We start from the raw sequence: 19,618 nt of genomic DNA on the forward strand, positions 1-19,618 counted from the left end.
GAGGATTACTATTTATACTCAAATATATTCATATGTATATATTTTAACTCCATTGGGCTAATAAAATATTTTTCGTCTAACCAAGTCCAGTGTAGAATTTACAAAACTGTTTTTTTTTTTGTTTTGTTTTTTTTTAACATCATTTTATTTATTATTTTTTCACCATTTATATTCCTATTCATTAATTCACTATAGTGGTTTCAGCATTCATTTGTGCCTTACACTCACAAACCTTCCATTCCTTGGTACACAAAACCACCTTATCAGAATGAAAGATAAGATAAGGCGAATCACATTGTAACGCTAAAAGCTCAGAAACTCTACGAGCAGAAGAAATAGCAACCAAAAATAAAACTTTCCAAGATAATAACTTAATATCTATGGCAGTGTTTTTCAACCAGTGTGCCATGGCACACTAGTGTGCCGTGAGAGATCCTCAGGTGTGCCGCGGCAGACTGACAACAGTGCGGGGGTTTCCCTCTTTCAAATTTTGAAATATTGGGAGGTATGTGACAGGCTCATCAGGCATCATTTACAACCATGACATTCATTCACAGACAATCATTATGATTGTGAATGAATGTCAATATGTCATGTATAGTTTGTAGGAGGCATGGCAGGACAGCACAGTACAGTGCGTGTATATATATATATCCTGTATTAGGCTACAATGTGTGATTTTGTAAAATTTTGGGATGGTGGTGTGCCACAGGATTTTTTAATGTAAAAAAGTGTGCCACGGCAAAAAAAAGGTTGCAAATCACTGATCTATGGAATGCATAGGTTCAAACGGAATCCCTTGAAGAACCCTAAGAACTAAATTCAAACTCCAGGGAGGAGTAATTGGTCTAAATACAGGCTTGATTCTGGTTAGAGCCTGACAAAAAGACTGAACATCTGGAACATCTGCCATACGTTTATGAAGCAGAATTGACAAGGCAGAAATCTGTCCCTTTAAGGAACTTGCTGAAAACCCTTTCTCCAATCCTTCTTGAAGAAAAGACAGAATCCTGGGAATCCTAACTTTACTCCATGAGTAACCCTTGGATTCACACCAAAAAAGATATTTACTCCATATCTTATGATAGATCTATCTAGCGACAGTCTTACGTGCCTGTATCAAAGTATCAATGATCGAATCTGAGAATCCCCGCTTAAATAAGATTAAGCGTTCAATTTCTAAGCAGTCAGCTGCAGAGAATTTAGATTTGGGTGTTGGAAAGGTCCTTGAATGAGAAGATCCTGTCTCAGAGGAAGTTTCCATGGTGGCAGAGAGGACATATCCATTAGATCCGCATACCAAGTCCTGCGTGGCCACGCAGGCCCGATCAGGATTACCGAAGCTCTCTCCTTTTTGATCCGAGCAACCACGCGTGGAAGGAGAGGAAACGGTGGAAACACACAAGCTAGGCTGAACAACCAAGGCACTGCCAAGGAATCTATCAGTTCGGCCTGGGGATCCCTCGACCTGGATCGGTATCTTGGAAGCTTGGCATTCTGTCGAGATGCCATCAGACCCAATTCCGGTCTGCCCCATCGTAGAATCAGAGAGGCAAACACCTCTGGGTGGAGTTCCCACACCCCCGGATGAAAAGTCTGTAGACTTAAAAAAATCCGCCTCCCAGTTCTCTACTCCTGGGATGTAGATTGCCGACAGATAACAAGAGTGGGCCTCCGCCCATCAAATTATCTTGGATACTTCTATCATCGCTAAGGAACTCCTTGTTCCCCCTTGATGATTGATATAAGCTACAGTCGTGATATTGTCCGTCTGGAATCTGATGAATTTGGCCGAAGCCAACTGAGGCCACGCCTGAAGCGCATTGAATATCGCTCTCAATTCCAGAATATTGAATGGAAGTAGAGACTCCACCTGAGTCCATACACCCTTTGATTTTCTGATCTCCGTCAGAAATATCTTCATGTCTACAGAGTCTATCAGAGTTCCCAAGAAGGGAACCCTTGTCCGTGGAACTAGTGAACTCTTTTCTAGGTTCACCTTCGAACCGTGAGTTCTCAGAAAGGACAACATTGTGTCTGTATGAGATTTCGTCAGATGATAAGTCGAAGCCTAAATTAAAATATCGTCCAGATAAGGTGCCACTGCTATGCCCCGGGGTCTGAGAACGGCCAGAAGGGACCCTAGAACCATTGTGAAGATCCTGCGTGCTGTGGCCAACCCGAAGGGATGAGCCCAAACTGAAAATGTTTGTCCAGGAAGGCAAACCTTAGAAACTGATGATGATCCTTGTGAATAGCTATATGAAGGTATGCATCCTTCAAGTCCACGGTAGTCATAAATTGACCCTTCGGGATCATTGGTAAGATTGTTCGTATAGTCTCCATCTTGATGATGGAACTCAGAGACTTGTTTAGACACTTGAGATCTAAAATGGGTCTGAAAGTTCACTCTTTTTTGGGAACCACGAAAATATTTGAGTAAAACCCCTGTCCCTGTTCTGGAATGGGACGAATTACTTCCATGGTAGAGAGGTCTTTTACACAGCATAAAAACGCCTCTCTTTTTATCTGGACTACAGACAATCGTGAAAGATGAAATCTCCCTCTTGGGAGAAAATCCTTGAATTCCAGTTGATACCCGTGGGTCACGATTTCCAATGCCCAGGGGTCCTGGACATCTCTTGCCCAAGCCTGGGCAAAGAAAGAAAGTCTGCCACCTAGTAGATCCGGTCCCGGACCGTGGGCCGCCCCTTCATGCTGTCTTTGTAGCAGCAGCGTGCTTCTTGGATTGTTTACCTTTGTTCCAAGCCTGGTTGGGTCTCCAGACGGATTTGGATTGAGCAAAATTCCCTTCCTTCTTTGTGGAGGAAGAGGAAGCAGAGGGTACTCCTTTAAAATTTCGAAAGGAACGAAAATGATTTTGGCTACCTCTCATTTTAGCAGACTTATCCTGAGGCAAGGCATGACCTTTACCTCCAGTAATGTCAGAAATTATCTCCTTCAACTCAGGCCCGATAGGGTCTTACCCTTGAAAGGAATAGCTAAAAGCTTAGATTTTGATGACACATCAGCAGACCACGATTTTAGCCATAACACTCTATGCGCTAAAATGGTAAATCTTGCATTTTTCACCGCCAATTTAGCAATTTGAAAGGAGGCATCTGTAATAAAAGAATTAGCTAGCTTGAGAGCCTTAATTCTATCCAAAATGTCCTCTAAAGGGGTCTCAACACCTTCAGAGAGCATCAAACCAAAAAGCTGCTACAGTAGTCACTGGAACAATGCAAGCTGTAGGTTGTAAAAGAAAACCCTGATGAATAAATAATCTTTAGAAGACCCTCTAACTTCTTATCCATGGGGTCTTTGAAAGCACAACTGTCCTCAATGGGTATAGTTGTACGCTTAGCCAGGGTAGATATGGCTCCCTCCACCTTAGGGACGGACTGCCAGGAGTCCCGAATGGTGTCTGATATGGGAAACATTTTCTTGAAAGTAGAAGGAGGAGAAAACGGTATACCCGGTCTGTCCCATTCCTTTTAAATAATTTCTGAAAATTATTTTAGGAACTGGAAAAACATCAGTGTAAGTAGGCACCTCTAGATATTTGTCCATTTTACACAATTTCTCTGGTGGTATCACAATAGGGTCACAATCATCCAGAGTCGCTAAAACCTCCTGAAGTAACAGGCGGAGGTGTTCAAGCTTAAATTTAAAGGACATGATGTCCGATCTGTCTGAGATAACATATTTCCTGAGTCTGAAAGTTCTCCCTCAGACAGCAATTCCCTGACCCCCAACTCAGAGCCCTGTGAGGGTACATCGGAAACAGCCAATAAAGCATCAGAGGATTCAGTATTCACATTAATACCTGACCTACTGCGTTTACCTGTAACACTGGTAATTTAGATAATACCTCTGTAAGGGTAGTTGACATAACTGCAGCCATATCCTGCAGAGTAAAAGAATTAGAGGCACTTGATGTAATTGGCGTCGCTTGTGTGGGCGTTAAAGGTTGTGACACTTGGAGAGAATTGGATGGCATATCTTGATTCTCTTCAGACTGAGAATCATCCTTAGGCACACTTTCTTTACCTAAAATATGTTTTTTACATTTTTTCTTTCATGATTCAGATCGAACATGCAATTTTAAACAACTTTCTCATTTACTCCCATTGTCCATTTTTTTCGTTCTCTTGCTATCTTTATTTAAAGAGCAGGAATGTAAAGCTTAGGTTCAGCACCCTGGATAGTGCTTGCTTATTGGTGGTTACATTTAGCCACCAATAAGCAAGTGTAACCCAGGTTCTGAACCAAAAAGGGGCCGGCTCCTAAGCTTTACATTACTGCTTTTTTTTTCTTTTTTAAAGATAGCAAGAGAATGCTTGATAGCAAGAGAATGCTTGATAGCAAGAGAATGCTTGATAGCAAGAGAATGCTCAATATATTCATATTCCTTTTTGCTACCTTCTGTCTCTATAACAAACTACATTATTCAATAACTCCTTCTCCCTCTCCACCTGCACTGTTCATTAGCCCATCTCTCTTAAACTCACCTTACTTTTGTACTTATGAACTTTACCTATTCCTAAACACACTCTCTCACCCTGCACCTTGTCTCAAAAACAGTCTCATTACAGCAAATCTGTATCTCATCTCATGTCACTCTCCCTCTTGCTTATACACACACACAAACGCGAACACTGGATAATTCCCACGGATGGCATCAGTATCTCCCAGGATATCCACAAGCAAAGGCAAAACACCAAACGTTTGGCTCTCACAGGAGCCTATTTCAATGGAAGCCAAAGAGACATAAAGTGCACACCCAGAGCCCTCCCATAAATACCAACCTAAACAGAGTGATCCAATCAGACAGCCTAGGCAGCGCACACCCACCGCAATACTAACACCTGTAGTGCTCGCTTTCGACAAAGGCGGCCACGGCAGCACACGCTACATATTTTTGTATCGGGTTAGCGCACTTGAGAATATATGGATCGGGTTAGAACGCGAGTAGGATGTTTTCCCCCCCACACTTTTTTTGCTCCTTTGACTTCTATGGGGGAACGCGTTAAGGCACGTGCGATGTTTGAAGTACGTTTTTTTGCTTTCATCGGGTTGGCGCGCAAGCAAAAAACTTTTTAATTTTAACTTGTAATATGATCGCTACCAGACGTGAAAAAAACCTTGCTTTTAGCAGAGTTAATGTGCAAGCGGGAGCGTTAAACACCGCTCCATTTGTAACCTAGCCCATAGTTTGATAAATTAATAAAAAGCAGGATTACCCCAAAAAGAAAAACCAGATGCAAGTAAGCCCTTTATCAGGTATTTGCCTTAATCCCCCAAGAAGTTAAAAAGGAAGCCTCTGAATCAAACATTTTCTTTCTCCCTCTGTGCAACATAAAATTCTTCAAGCTAAAACAAAATTACAGCCCATTTCACTTTAAACACATACAAAGTGAGCTGAAGCTAAAAGGAAGGAGCTAGATAGAGGGTTAAGGGGGTCTCCATGAGTATTCTGTAGTAATTTATCCACCAGTACTGAATTACATGACATGACTGTAAAAATGACCACTGCACTGAAACTACCTGAGATCAATCACCAGTAGAGCAACCAGCCTTCAGCATTATGGACCTCTATTTTATCAAACAGCACAGAAAGGAATATCATTACCTAAACTATTTTGAACAACCAATTTGTGTTTTGTGTGTGTGTGTGTGTTTTTTTTTTGCCAAATCTACTGTATAGTGAGCAAATCAAGAAATACAAGACTTCTATCTAATGGTTATTAAAACATGCATAACAAATTCTAGTAAAAGTAATAGTGAGACCTGACACTACTGAAAGTGTAAAATGTTTTTCTTTGGCACAAACAAAACAACCAACCACAATTCCTCTTACAAGTCTATTGGGTTGTTTCAATTAGTTGATAATGATAGTTACAGCAGAGCTTCTAGCTCCCTATTTTCATATTCCTAGTGAAAAAGGTTATATAGTAGCATTTCTTAGTAACAAATAATATATGTAAAAAAAATATATAGAACATAAAAATCAGTCACCCTACAAACAATAGAGTAAAGCAAAATGTAAGGAGCAACAGATCCAGCCACTTACACGCATATTTGAATACCTACGGGGGCCATGCTAATCTAGCTGGTTACAATTTTAGTACGTGAGCTGCAGAAGAGAGAGTAACTAAAGCATTTGCACACACCATATGCCTTTTGATAATGCTGTACAAAATAACAAGCAATGTTTACCTATAATATATACTGTATACAAGACATAGCGCTTTTGAAGACTCCCCAAGTATAGAAACATACACTTAGTATTATAATAATTACTTATTACCTACCCATCTTTAAATTCAATTTTAAGTTTAAAAAAAAGTGTTATCTTCTAAGTTTTATATCTCTTTAAATGATGAACGCACACAAATGCATTTTAAATTTGGATAGAAGCATTTTTGCAATACCCATACATAAGCAAAAAGGCTTTTAGTATGACGCACGGTGAAGTTATGTAAAATATGCCTCACACATGCTCAAACATGTGTCCATTAGTGATGACACAATATATGAGGTTTGAATGCCGGTGCAAAAAGCATACGTATGTATGCTCAGTACAGTTTTTCCTAGAAACATTTTTACCAATACATGTATACAGTAAAAGGGATTCTATTCAAACATGAAATGTTACTTTTTGTGTAAAAGTTCAGAGGTATCCTAAAGAAAGTTATACTATGTTAATATTAGAATCTTTGCTATATATTTATGTAGTTGGCGTCACCTCATGTTAATAAACATTATCATTCAAATGTTGTCAAAAGAACTTAAATATGGAGCCAAAAACCTAAGGACTCCTGTGTGTTTGATTAGCAGGACAGTGTTGTAGTGATGTAGACACAAGACAATAATCATTATGCACATTAGTAATAAACATAGCAGGTGATTAAAGATGTGAGAGATCCGAAATTGTTTTTCATTTAATCTGTTTCACAAAAGACTTCCGCAAATTCTAAAAAGCCTTTTACAAGATTAAATAATTGTTACAAGGAAATTTATATTTAAATAATATTTCGATGAACAAAATGAACAGTATATGCAACAATTAAAATATACTAGGTTACAATAACTGGCATTCAGTACCTTTTTAAATTTTCCTTGGCGCTTTGCTGCAGACTGCCCCTGGGAGTTAGAATAACATAGTGTAAGAAGACATGCAGACTCTATATAGAAAACTGGCGCACCCCCTCAGTAATACGGGCTAGAATTACTGAGGCACAGAGGTGCAACCAGGGGCCAAGCTGATAATATCACAGGAAGAAAAACAAACAAAAAGTGTCTGGTTGCACCCCTGGGTTACATGCTAAATTAAAACCATACCATTATATTTTATTTTTTTCAGAAAAACTAGAACTATAAACTATGATTTCAATAACATGAGCTGAACAATCAAATTAAATAATAAATACAAAAGCTGATGACGGCCATAAGACTGAGGCTGTATTAGGTGAGATGGACAGGACGCACAGAACCTTGTTCCCTAGACTGTGCTCATTGCCATATGTATAGAAAGTGCTACTGTACATGCATTTCTCTGATGTCCTTGCAATGTATGAACTATTTAAAATAGCATTAAAATCCATCTAATAACCGGATGTGACATTATTTTGGAAATAGGCCTATCCAATGACTTTATGTATGTGAACAAAGAAAAGGAAAAATAAAAAAAACTTCAGAGTTTTAGATGCTTGAAAGAGGAAGAGAGTACATACAACAGCTCAGAACTGCATTATAAAGCAGAATCAGGTGTCAGACAGAGAGAAATGCAATGCACTTGAGATCAATATTTAGTGGGTGACTTCATGACAAGTATAATGCCAGTCTTTCTTGCTAGAGTCACATGCTCACCAACATAGAAAAGCAACAAGACAAATAACAGCTTCATGCGGGACACAAAGCACATTTTGCTAGCAAGCTACCCTAGGGGCAGGAGTCTGGTGATAAGCATCCAACTAGCTGAGAATTCCAGGCATCAATAATATCATAGCAGGTGGTTGTCTGAGAGCACTGCTCTGCTTTACTGAATCCCCTGGGCACCAAATGAAAGCTGGCATACAGAACTTAACATAGACACTGACAAATTCAACAATAACATTCTTAGGGTTGACCAAAATGTTTTGCAGCACATCTAGAAATGGTCTGGAATATATTGTATGGTTAGTTGTGAGTATCTTGCACTCCACATTTAAATATGATATAAAGCAATGTTTTATATAACATAAAACAATACAAAGCAACAAGTTAGAGTCTAATTGATAAAACAATACAAACACCAAATATCAAAATAAATATTTTAACATGAATAGAAAGAACACTATTTAAACTATTTATTTTTATTCTGATGCAAAGTGCATGTCTGTGCACAACTCAAACAGGGACACATTTCTCACTGGTTGATGAAGACAACTCACAACTATATTGGTGGACAGTGACAACCCCAACACAAGCTTAAAGGGACAGTCAAGTCCAATTTTGTTTTCATGAATTAAATAGGGCATGCAATTTTAAACAACTTCCCAATTTACTTTTATCACCAATTTTGCTTTGTTCTCTTTTTTCTCTATTCTTAGTTGAAAGCTAACCCTAGGAGGTTCATATGCTAATTTCTTAGACCTTGAAGACTGCCTCTAATCTGAAAACATTTTGAACACTAGAGGGCATTAGTTCACATGTTTCATATAGATAAAATTGAGCTCATGCACATAAAGTGACCTAGGAGTGAGCACTGATTGGCTAAACTGCATGTCTGTCAAAAGAACTGCAATAAGGGGGCAGTCAGCAGAAGCTTAGATACAAGATAATTACAGAGGTAAAACATGTATTATAACTGTGTTGGTTATGCAAAACTGGGGAATGGGTAATAAAGGGATTATCTATCTTTTTAAACAACAAAAATTCTGGTGTTGACTGTCCCTTTAAAGGGACAGTCTAATCAAAATTAAACTTTCATGATTCAGATAGGGCAATTGTAAACAACTTTCAAATGTACTTTTATCAACAAATTTACTTAGTTCTCTTGGTATTCTTTGCTAAAAGCTGAACCTAGGTAGGTTCATATGCTGCCGCTTATCTCAGAGCATTTGGACAGTTTATTTACAGCTACACAGCAATAGTTTGTGTGTGCCATATCGATAACATTGTGCTCACGCTCTTGGAGTTAACTAGGAGACAGCACTGACTGGCTAAAATGTATGGCTGTCAAAAGAACTGAAATAATAGGGCAGTCTGCAGAGGCTTAGATACAAGGTAATCAGATGTAAAAAGTATATTAAAATAACCTTGTTGATCATGTAAAACTGGGGAATGGTAAATAAAGGGATTATCTATTTTTTTTTTAAAACAATAAAAATTCTGGAGTAGACTGTCCCTTTAAAAAAAAAAAATAAATAAATAAATAAAAAAAAATAAAAAAAAAAAAAATATATATATATATATATATATATATATATATATATATATATATATATATATTTATTATCATAGAAACTTCCACTTCCCCCCCAAAATTAAAACTTTTTAACAGGTCTCTCTTAGATGCAGCAAATAATTCAATTTATCACTTTAATATTCTTGTCAAGAAAACACAAAATATACCAAGAACAAAAAAAAAATGACTCCTTAAACCAATAAAATCTAGCTATGTGCCAGGTGGACAGGTCTATAATTTATTAAAGTACATTCCCTAATAACTTTGAGCTCAGAACTAGAAAATTAATGTATAAAAGACACACTTATTTCTTAATAAATTGCTTTTTATAAAAAGTATGTGGCTTACATATAGTCATAGCTACAATATAAAAACAATATCATACCTTTTTAACCTCTTAAGGACATATGACGGAATTTTTCCATCATAAAACAATTGAGCAAACTGAAAGCTGCGTCCTTAAAGGGTTAATCCCTCAAGGGAGGGTCCACAAGCCACTCCCCTGAGGAAGTATTTTACTTTAGTGTGCACATTCCTCAACCCGCCATACAAATGTAAATAGTGAATCAAGCTGTATGTCAGGTTTCGAGATGCAAGTGTGTGAAGACATGAACATATGGAGTGAAGTAATGCAACCACTAAAGAAAGCTAATGGCATGAGCGGTAGCCTAACTGGATGCACCGTCCTCTGCTAAACAAATAAATACTAATAATAAAGTCCAGGCTTGGGGACAGCCTGTGCAGCCTTACTGGAGGTGATTTAAAGGTTTGACATTACTTTAATATGGAAGCTACAAATGTCCTTTATCAAACTAGACTATCTGTAAGTCACACATTACTTATAAAAGGCAATAAGTAAATACAAGCTTGTGTATTCATTACTATTCAGACAATCGAGCAGGAGCTGGTGGAGCAGATAGTGAATGTGTGCAGCAATGAGCACAAACTAAGGATGTAAGGTTTCCTTAGTAACCAGAAAGCTTTTGTAAAGAGGTACAGAGCATCTAGAAGCCCCTCACATGCACTGCAAGCCAGCACTACATCTACTTAGGCAGAAATAAGCAAAAGGTAAGAGGGATTGCAAGGCCAAGGGGTCTGATCAGAGATGACTGCAGATGGTGCAGTACATCTGTGCTCTTCATATTATGGGCTCCATTTATCAAAGCTTCAACTAGCAATCCGCCTGTGTGCATACGTAATCAAACTCCCAAAATTATCAAGCTATATAAAAAAAAAAAACAGTGTTTCTACCCTGGCACCAAATTCAGTTACAATGTGGATTCGCAGCAGATCGATTTTCTACCAATACAAAGCCAAATCAAGTTCTTTAAGTTATCACACTGTTTTGTCTGTAGCTTGCAGCTAACAATCCGCCTGTATAGCAAATGTGTATTCAGCAACTTTCTTGTTGTGAACACCATAGAACACAGTAGTCTGTAAGTCTGTCTGAACTGAGTCATCATAGATCAAAAAGTCACATAACTAGTCTATACCAAAATGTGTATTCAGCACCAGTTTTCTTTTGATTACCATATATAACAAATATGTATATACAGTAAGTGGGACCAGAAAAATACATTGCATAACTTTTATAGCTTTGTTACTACTAATAGGGCGCCATAAACAACTTCTTGCTCTACAGCATAGGCAGGAAAATTATCCATCAAAGACAAAGCATTAGTGTGTCGCGATTATTTTTGCCCCATTGCAGACTGGAAGCTCTTATAAACCGTGACATATTGCAGCAGTTCAGACTGTCAATGTAAATCAATCATGATGATTTTTAATGAAATTCAGAACTATTTGGAGCTGGTCACCTTCAGAACTAGGGCTATTCCTGGTATGCTCAAATGATTTTCAATCCTGAATTTAATGGCAGCTGCGTCTTTTCAATTTGTGTCCAGTGTTATGGTTGGTATAAGTCAACCAATGTTCTCCAGACATCTACAAACCGTTTTAGACGCAATATACACTATTTTTAAGAGTCATGTTTGTCTCCCAGAAACTGCAGAGGAATGGCAAGCAGTAAAATGTAATTAGTTTTGTATTGCTGGTTTGCCAAATGTGTTTGGGGTGATAGATTGACACATATTGCATTGTACTTATCCATGTTGACTGGCTTCTCATTTACCAATCATTGCCTCATAGTGCTTAAATTGATGCAAATACATTGGACTCTATTTTTGATAAATTTTGAGGACGGATTGCAACTCAGGGAACTTGCATTGACGCAGAGCTGTTCATACAGGTTCACTTCTACTTTTAGAAACTTTAATAAATGGAGCCCTATATGACTGCTGTTAGTGTTACATTACAATGTTACTTTGCCTTTTCACTACTAATAAGATCGCATCATAGTATATAGAAAGAAAAACATTTAGCAAAGCTCAGGCAGCTACCCAGAACTGGGCCAGGAATAAACAAATATTTACTACTTCATTTTTTAAACACATCAATAACAGCCCTTTGTGCTTTCCTGGTCTCTTGATTACTTTTACATTGGTTTACCTCATTGTCAGTAATGTCACTGTATAATGTCCCTTTAGGTCTGAGACTCTACCATGAGATTGCAGCTTAGATAATGTGGCAGTAAACCCTGTAACTGTGTCTGTACGTAGTTTACATAAAAACAAAAACCTCATGGATATTAAAAAAGTGAACAGTTGCAAAGAGCCAGGGGCTGGCTGCCCCTTATACTCATGAGCCCATTAGACCAAAGGGGGTAAACTATTTTTTTTTATCTATATAAATGAAAGACTTCTGCTAGAGCAGAGGTCCGTAAAGCTCAGCATCCTTTACATATAATGAGCAGAAGCTGTAGAAGGTGGTTCAGACTTCAGGGAGACATTTCTAGTTAAGTGGTCAAAGCACATCTACCCATAAGTACCGATATGGGTCTATAAGAGAGAAATGAAACATATATACAACTATAGTAAAGTAGATAAGCTTTGCAACAGTGATATTTTTATTTATATTGCAACAAATATTAAAATGGTAAGCTGGGGCCATACACTTATCTTTTTACATAGCTACTATAGAGAACAAAAAAGTAATCAACTGGAATCCTCTTACAGATCTTATTTCTTAATGAACATAAGACAAAAGCAAGAGAGCATTATTTATAATACATAAGTCTAAATTGTGCTCTTTTTAGAATATAGAACAAATGCTAGAACGTTTTGAGGTTATCTTGATATTTGGACATTAAAATGTTATATTACCAACATGACTGAACTACAATCTATGAAGAGAAAAGACAGAAGCGCCACATGGCCCAATATTGTTTGATCCAGAATAAATAGATCTTAAGGTGATGAGTAAACTCACGTTTAGTAGAGCACCTCAGTTAGTGCTAGATATACGGTCTGGGATCTATTTGGTCACCCAGAAGACCAACTTCCTGCACAGGAGCTGATGTCTGTATAGACAGAAGGAAAACACAGGTGCCAATATGGCCTAGTATTGCTGGTGCAAAGGTGTCAATACAAGCAAAGAGATGAATAATACTCACAAAGTGTAAAGCACCTCTCGTGGTGCTATAGAGGCATGAAGGGGTCAATTCAGTCACCCAACAGACTTGTAGCCAGACATCCAAATGGATCCAGAGGTGCAAAAGGATCCCACAATTGATCCAGAAAAGGAATTAATCCTCAGGAAAAGGATAAAAGATATATATCCCAAAGAAAGATGCAGCAAGTGTTCAAAATATTAAAAAGTGACTTTAATAAAATTGTAAAAATAACAGGCAACGCGTTTCTCAGCCAATGGCTGTTTCATCAGGCTTCATATGAAGCCTGATGAAACAGCCATTGGCTGAGAAACGCGTTGCCTGTTATTTTTACAATTTTATTAAAGTCACTTTTTAATATTTTGAACACTTGCTGCATCTTTCTTTGGGATATATATCTTTTATCCTTTTCCTGAGGATTAATTCCTTTTCTGGATCAATTGTGGGATCCTTTTGCACCTCTGGATCCATTTGGATGTCTGGCTACAAGTCTGTTGGGTGACTGAATTGACCCCTTCATGCCTCTATAGCACCACGAGAGGTGCTTTACACTTTGTGAGTATTATTCATCTCTTTGCTTGTATTGACACCTTTGCACCAGCAATACTAGGCCATATTGGCACCTGTGTTTTCCTTCTGTCTATACAGACATCAGCTCCTGTGCAGGAAGTTGGTCTTCTGGGTGACCAAATAGATCCCAGACCGTATATCTAGCACTAACTGAGGTGCTCTACTAAACGTGAGTTTACTCATCACCTTAAGATCTATTTATTCTGGATCAAACAATATTGGGCCATGTGGCGCTTCTGTCTTTTCTCTTCATAGATTGCTGCTCCTGGATCCTGGCCTGGATCATCACAGATAGCTGCCTCCCATCCCAATAGAGACTTTCACTTTATTATCACTGTGTTTGTTTTTGATTGTTTATTACTTTTACCCTGTATCACATTGCTATCGATTAACACTGTATAATATTGCACATTGTATGATTTATCACTTTAAAACCACATTGACACTGGTTCCCACAGTATATCACCTTGATTTATCACTTTAGCATTTTTTAATATTAATCTAACATCTAGATACATAAGTATAGAATTATTATAGAAGTATAGAATTATTTGGTCACATCTTCTCTCCTACACTTAGGGCGCCCCCTCTTTTTCTTTTATGACTGAACTACAGCTCTATATTTATATTTAAACCAACAAGTTAATATTAATCTATATTAAATGAATTGGACTTTATAGTCCCATAGTCCCTTAAGTGCCTTTGTGTGCTTGGGAGAGCTTTCCACCCATACAGCAACAGCAGAACAACAATGTGACTGCAGATTGAAGAGTTAAAAAAGATAAATACACATTTAGTAAAACGATGTACGAGGAATACATATCATGTAAATACAAAAGACTCGAGTACAGGTAAAGTTGCCTTTTTGTACATGCAGAATTTTCTATTACAAATACAATTGTATAATGAACATGAGTAGAGCATGCTTATACTGCAAAGATTTGCAATGAAGATTGAAAAAATACTCACGGCTTTCTTTCCTAGTTCCGTTTTAGACAACGTAAGAGTGCCGCCAAGATAGCAGCCTGGTCCAGCACCTTTTGGTATCCTGTTAAAGGTAACAAAGGAATCTACAAGTTGGAAAAACAACGGAATAGCATACATATTTTTCTATAGTAAAACCTGATCTGTCCCTCTATTATTCATTTATGTTCAAATAAAGCACACTGTCATAAAATAGCATAGAGCGGCATGAAGAGAAAGTATTATTATTTGTCCTTTTCCAGATTTGCTAATAAAATGTTTTGAATGGATTTAGATTGTATTTGCTGAAGCCAATACGTTTACAGATTTCAAAGCCAATGAATTTCACTGTAATTTCTTTAGCAACTCTTCTGTTCCCTTTACCATTAACCCTTTGGCTGCTAAGCAATTTCCCACCTGTGTGCTAAGCTGGTTTTGAGTTTTTTGTTGCAGTACACGTTTAAACACTTTTTGAAGTAAAGTTTGTGTGAATAAACTATACAAACTATATATTGTTTTGTTCAGTAGACCCAGCAGATTCATAATATATTATTATTATATGTGTATGTATCATCAGGTTTTAAAAAAAGTTTATTTTTATACTCCTGACTCAATAAATAATATGTAATTTTATTTTTCTAAGCTCTATCATCAAAACCTGTATGTATAAATATTTGTAGTAGGTAACCTGTCTGAAATAAGCAGAAATTAAAAACATTTCACCTTTTTTCCCACTGTTTCATTGCAGGCATGTCAATTTGATAAATGATCAAAAACAGCATCTTAGAATGTACTGTACTGTTTTCAGCAATTAAACAGTTCTAGCCATCTGAGACATTAAAATGGGGTACACAAAGCACATATTTGCAGAAAGTACACCCCTTGGTGCATCAAATGAGGGGCTACAAGTACTTCTAGCATGAATTTGGGGTGCGCAGCAATTAATGGAATAAATTGCATTGCTTAAATTTTTTTTTGAAGCAAAGCCATATTCCACTTATTATTACATTGATTATTTTTGTGCTAGCAATACATGTAGCCCCTCATTTGATGCGTCAAGGGGTGTACGTTCCAAAAATGTGTACTTTATTTAAAGTATCTTAGTTTACCAGGTTTCTACAGCTGTCTGATTGCAGACATAATCCATAAAAGTTGAAATGCTATTTTTTTTTAGACTATTTCAAGATTGCCATGTCTGCAATTAAACAGTTCTAGCCACTTGGAAAATTAAAATATAGTACACAGAGCACACATTTGTAGAAAGTACACACTTTGGCGCATCAAATGAGGAACTACATGTATCTCTATCACATAACTGAGGTGCACAACAATTAATGGAATATGGTGCTTTGCATAAAAAATATTTTATTTTTAGCAAATAGCCATATTCCACTTATTATTAAATTGTCTATTTTTGTGCTAGCAATACTTGTAGCCCCCCATTTGATGCGCCAAAGGGTGTACTTTATTTAAAGGTATCTTAATTTCTCAGGTGGCTACAGCTGTCTGATTGCAGACATAACACCGTAAAGTTGAAATACTATTTTTTATTTTTTTTATTTCTCTTTACAAAATAGATATTTTTAAAAGAAATATTTCACTAGAAAATATGTTATTTTCGTTGCAAAAAATACAGAAGTTTTGAAAGATGGAGAGAGTTGCGTAAAGATGGTGTTTTACTCATCAAGGTTGATTATAACAATATTATTATTATTTTATTTTTTAATAGCATTCCTCTACCATTTATTAATTTATAACCACATTATCCAGGCGATCATGGGATTACAAAACAGAATTTATGTTTACCTGATAAATTTCTTTCTCCAACGGTGTGTCCGGTCCACGGCGTCATCCTTACTTGTGGGATATTCTCTTCCCCAACAGGAAATGGCAAAGAGCCCAGCAAAGCTGGTCACATGATCCCTCCTAGGCTCCGCCTACCCCAGTCATTCGACCGACGTTAAGGAGGAATAATAGCATAGGAGAAACCACATGGTACCGTGGTGACTGTAGTTAAAGAAAATAAATTATCAGACCTGATTTAAAAACCAGGGCGGGCCGTGGACCGGACACACCGTTGGAGAAAGAAATTTATCAGGTAAACATAAATTCTGTTTTCTCCAACATAGGTGTGTCCGGTCCACGGCGTCATCCTTACTTGTGGGAACCAATACCAAAGCTTTAGGACACGGATGAAGGGAGGGAGCAAATCAGGTCACCTAAATGGAAGGCACCACGGCTTGCAAAACCTTTCTCCCAAAAATAGCCTCAGAAGAAGCAAAAGTATCAAACTTGTAAAATTTGGTAAAAGTGTGCAGTGAAGACCAAGTCGCTGCCCTACATATCTGATCAACAGAAGCCTCGTTCTTGAAGGCCCATGTGGAAGCCACAGCCCTAGTGGAATGAGCCGTGATTCTTTCGGGAGGCTGCCGTCCGGCAGTCTCGTAAGCCAATCTGATGATGCTTTTAATCCAAAAAGAGAGAGAGGTAGAAGTTGCTTTTTGACCTCTCCTTTTACCTGAATAAACAACAAACAGGGAAGATGTTTGTCTAAAATCCTTTGTAGCATCTAAATAGAATTTTAGAGCGCGAACAACATCCAAATTGTGCAACAAGCGTTCCTTCTTTGAAACTGGTTTCGGACACAGAGAAGGTACGATAATCTCCTGGTTAATGTTTATGTTAGAAACAACTTTCGGAAGAAAACCAGGTTTAGTACGTAAAACCACCTTATCTGCATGGAACACCAGATAAGGAGGAGAACACTGCAGAGCAGATAATTCTGAAACTCTTCTAGCAGAAGAAATTGCAACTAAAAACAAAACTTTCCAAGATAATAACTTAATATCAACGGAATGTAAGGGTTCAAACGGAACCCCCTGAAGAACTGAAAGAACTAAATTGAGACTCCAAGGAGGAGTCAAAGGTTTGTAAACAGGCTTGATTCTAACCAGAGCCTGAACAAAGGCTTGAACATCTGGCACAGCTGCCAGTTTTTTGTGAAGTAACACCGACAAGGCAGAAATCTGTCCCTTCAGGGAACTTGCCGATAATCCTTTTTCCAATCCTTCTTGAAGGAAGGATAGAATCCTAGGAATCTTAACCTTGTCCCAAGGGAATCCTTTAGATTCACACCAACAGATATATTTTTTCCAAATTTTGTGGTAAATCTTTCTAGTTACAGGCTTTCTGGCCTGAACAAGAGTATCGATAACAGAATCTGAGAAACCTCGCTTCGATAAAATCAAGCGTTCAATCTCCAAGCAGTCAGCTGGAGTGAAACCAGATTCGGATGTTCGAACGGACCCTGAACAAGAAGGTCTCGTCTCAAAGGTAGCTTCCAAGGTGGAGCCGATGACATATTCACCAGATCTGCATACCAAGTCCTGCGTGGCCACGCAGGAGCTATCAAGATCACCGACGCCCTCTCCTGATTGATCCTGGCTACCAGCCTGGGGATGAGAGGAAACGGCGGGAACACATAAGCTAGTTTGAAGGTCCAAGGTGCTACTAGTGCATCCACTAGAGCCGCCTTGGGATCCCTGGATCTGGACCCGTAGCAAGGAACTTTGAAGTTCTGACGAGAGGCCATCAGATCCATGTCTGGAATGCCCCAAAGTTGAGTGACTTGGGCAAAGATTTCCGGATGGAGTTCCCACTCCCCCGGATGCAATGTCTGACGACTCAGAAAATCCGCTTCCCAATTTTCCACTCCCGGGATGTGGATAGCAGACAGGTGGCAGGAGGGAGACTCCGCCCATAGAATAATCTTGGTCACTTCTTCCATCGCTAGGGAACTCCTTGTTCCCCCCTGATGGTTGATGTACGCAACAGTCGTCATGTTGTCTGATTGAAACCGTATGAACTTGGTCCTCGCTAGCTGAGGCCAAGCCTTGAGAGCATTGAATATCGCTCTCAGTTCCAGAATATTTATCGGTAGAAGAGATTCTTCCCGAGACCAAAGACCCTGAGCTTTCAGGGATCCCCAGACCGCGCCCCAGCCCATCAGACTGGCGTCGGTCGTGACAATGACCCACTCTGGTCTGTGGAATGTCATCCCTCGTGACAGGTTGTCCAGGGACAGCCACCAACGGAGTGAGTCTCTGGTCCTCTGATTTACTTGTATCTTTGGAGACAAGTCTGTATAGTCCCCATTCCACTGACTGAGCATGCACAGTTGTAATGGTCTTAGATGAATGCGCGCAAAAGGAACTATGTCCATTGCCGCTACCATCAACCCGATCACTTCCATGCACTGAGCTACGGAAGGAAGAGGAACGGAATGAAGTATTCGACAAGAGTCCAGAAGCTTTGTCTTTCTGGCCTCTGTTAGAAAAATCCTCATTTCTGAGGAGTCTATAATTGTTCCCAAGAAGGGAACCCTTGTTGACGGGGATAGAGAACTCTTTACCACGTTCACTTTCCAGCCGTGCGATCTGAGAAAGGCCAGGACGATGTCCGTGTGAGCCTTTGCTCGAGGGAGGGACGACGCTTGAATCAGAATGTCGTCCAGGTAAGGTACTACTGCAATGCCCCTTGGTCTTAGCACAGCTAGAAGGGACCCTAGTACCTTTGTGAAAATCCTTGGAGCAGTGGCTAATCCGAAAGGAAGCGCCACGAACTGGTAATGTTTGTCCAGGAATGCAAACCTTAGGAACCGATGATGTTCCTTGTGGATAGGAATATGTAGATACGCATCCTTTAAATCCACCGTGGTCATGAATTGACCTTCCTGGATGGAAGGAAGGATAGTTCGAATGGTTTCCATCTTGAAAGATGGGACCTTGAGAAATTTGTTTAAGATCTTGAGATCTAGGATTGGTCTGAATGTTCCCTCTTTTTTGGGAACTATGAACAGATTGGAGTAGAACCCCATCCCTTGTTCTCTCAATGGAACAGGATGAATCACTCCCATTTTTAACAGGTCTTCTACACAATGTAAGAACGCCTGTCTTTTTATGTGGTCTGAAGACAACTGAGACCTGTGGAACCTTCCCCTTGGGGGAAGTCCCTTGAATTCCAGAAGATAACCCTGGGAGACTATTTCTAGCGCCCAAGGATCCAGAACATCTCTTGCCCAAGCCTGAGCGAAGAGAGAGAGTCTGCCCCCCACCAGATCCGGT

The 19,618-nt window shown here is 38.8% G+C and overlaps 1 protein-coding gene across 1 annotated transcript in view; it reads right to left on the reverse strand.

The window, feature by feature from the left end:
* TPP2 (tripeptidyl peptidase 2) overlaps positions 1-19,618 on the reverse strand; it is a 217,732-nt gene that overhangs the window by 73,330 nt on the left and 124,784 nt on the right. Inside the window, exons 21-22 of the mRNA XM_053705476.1 lie at positions 14,502-14,580; positions 7,111-7,149 (exon numbers count right to left, since the gene is read on the reverse strand). Of these exons, the coding sequence (XP_053561451.1) occupies positions 7,111-7,149; positions 14,502-14,580 (118 nt within the window). The remainder of the gene's footprint in view (positions 1-7,110; positions 7,150-14,501; positions 14,581-19,618) is intronic.

The sequence above is a fragment of the Bombina bombina genome, chromosome 3, assembly GCF_027579735.1.
Source record: "Bombina bombina isolate aBomBom1 chromosome 3, aBomBom1.pri, whole genome shotgun sequence".
Classification (NCBI taxonomy): Eukaryota; Metazoa; Chordata; class Amphibia; order Anura; family Bombinatoridae; genus Bombina; species Bombina bombina.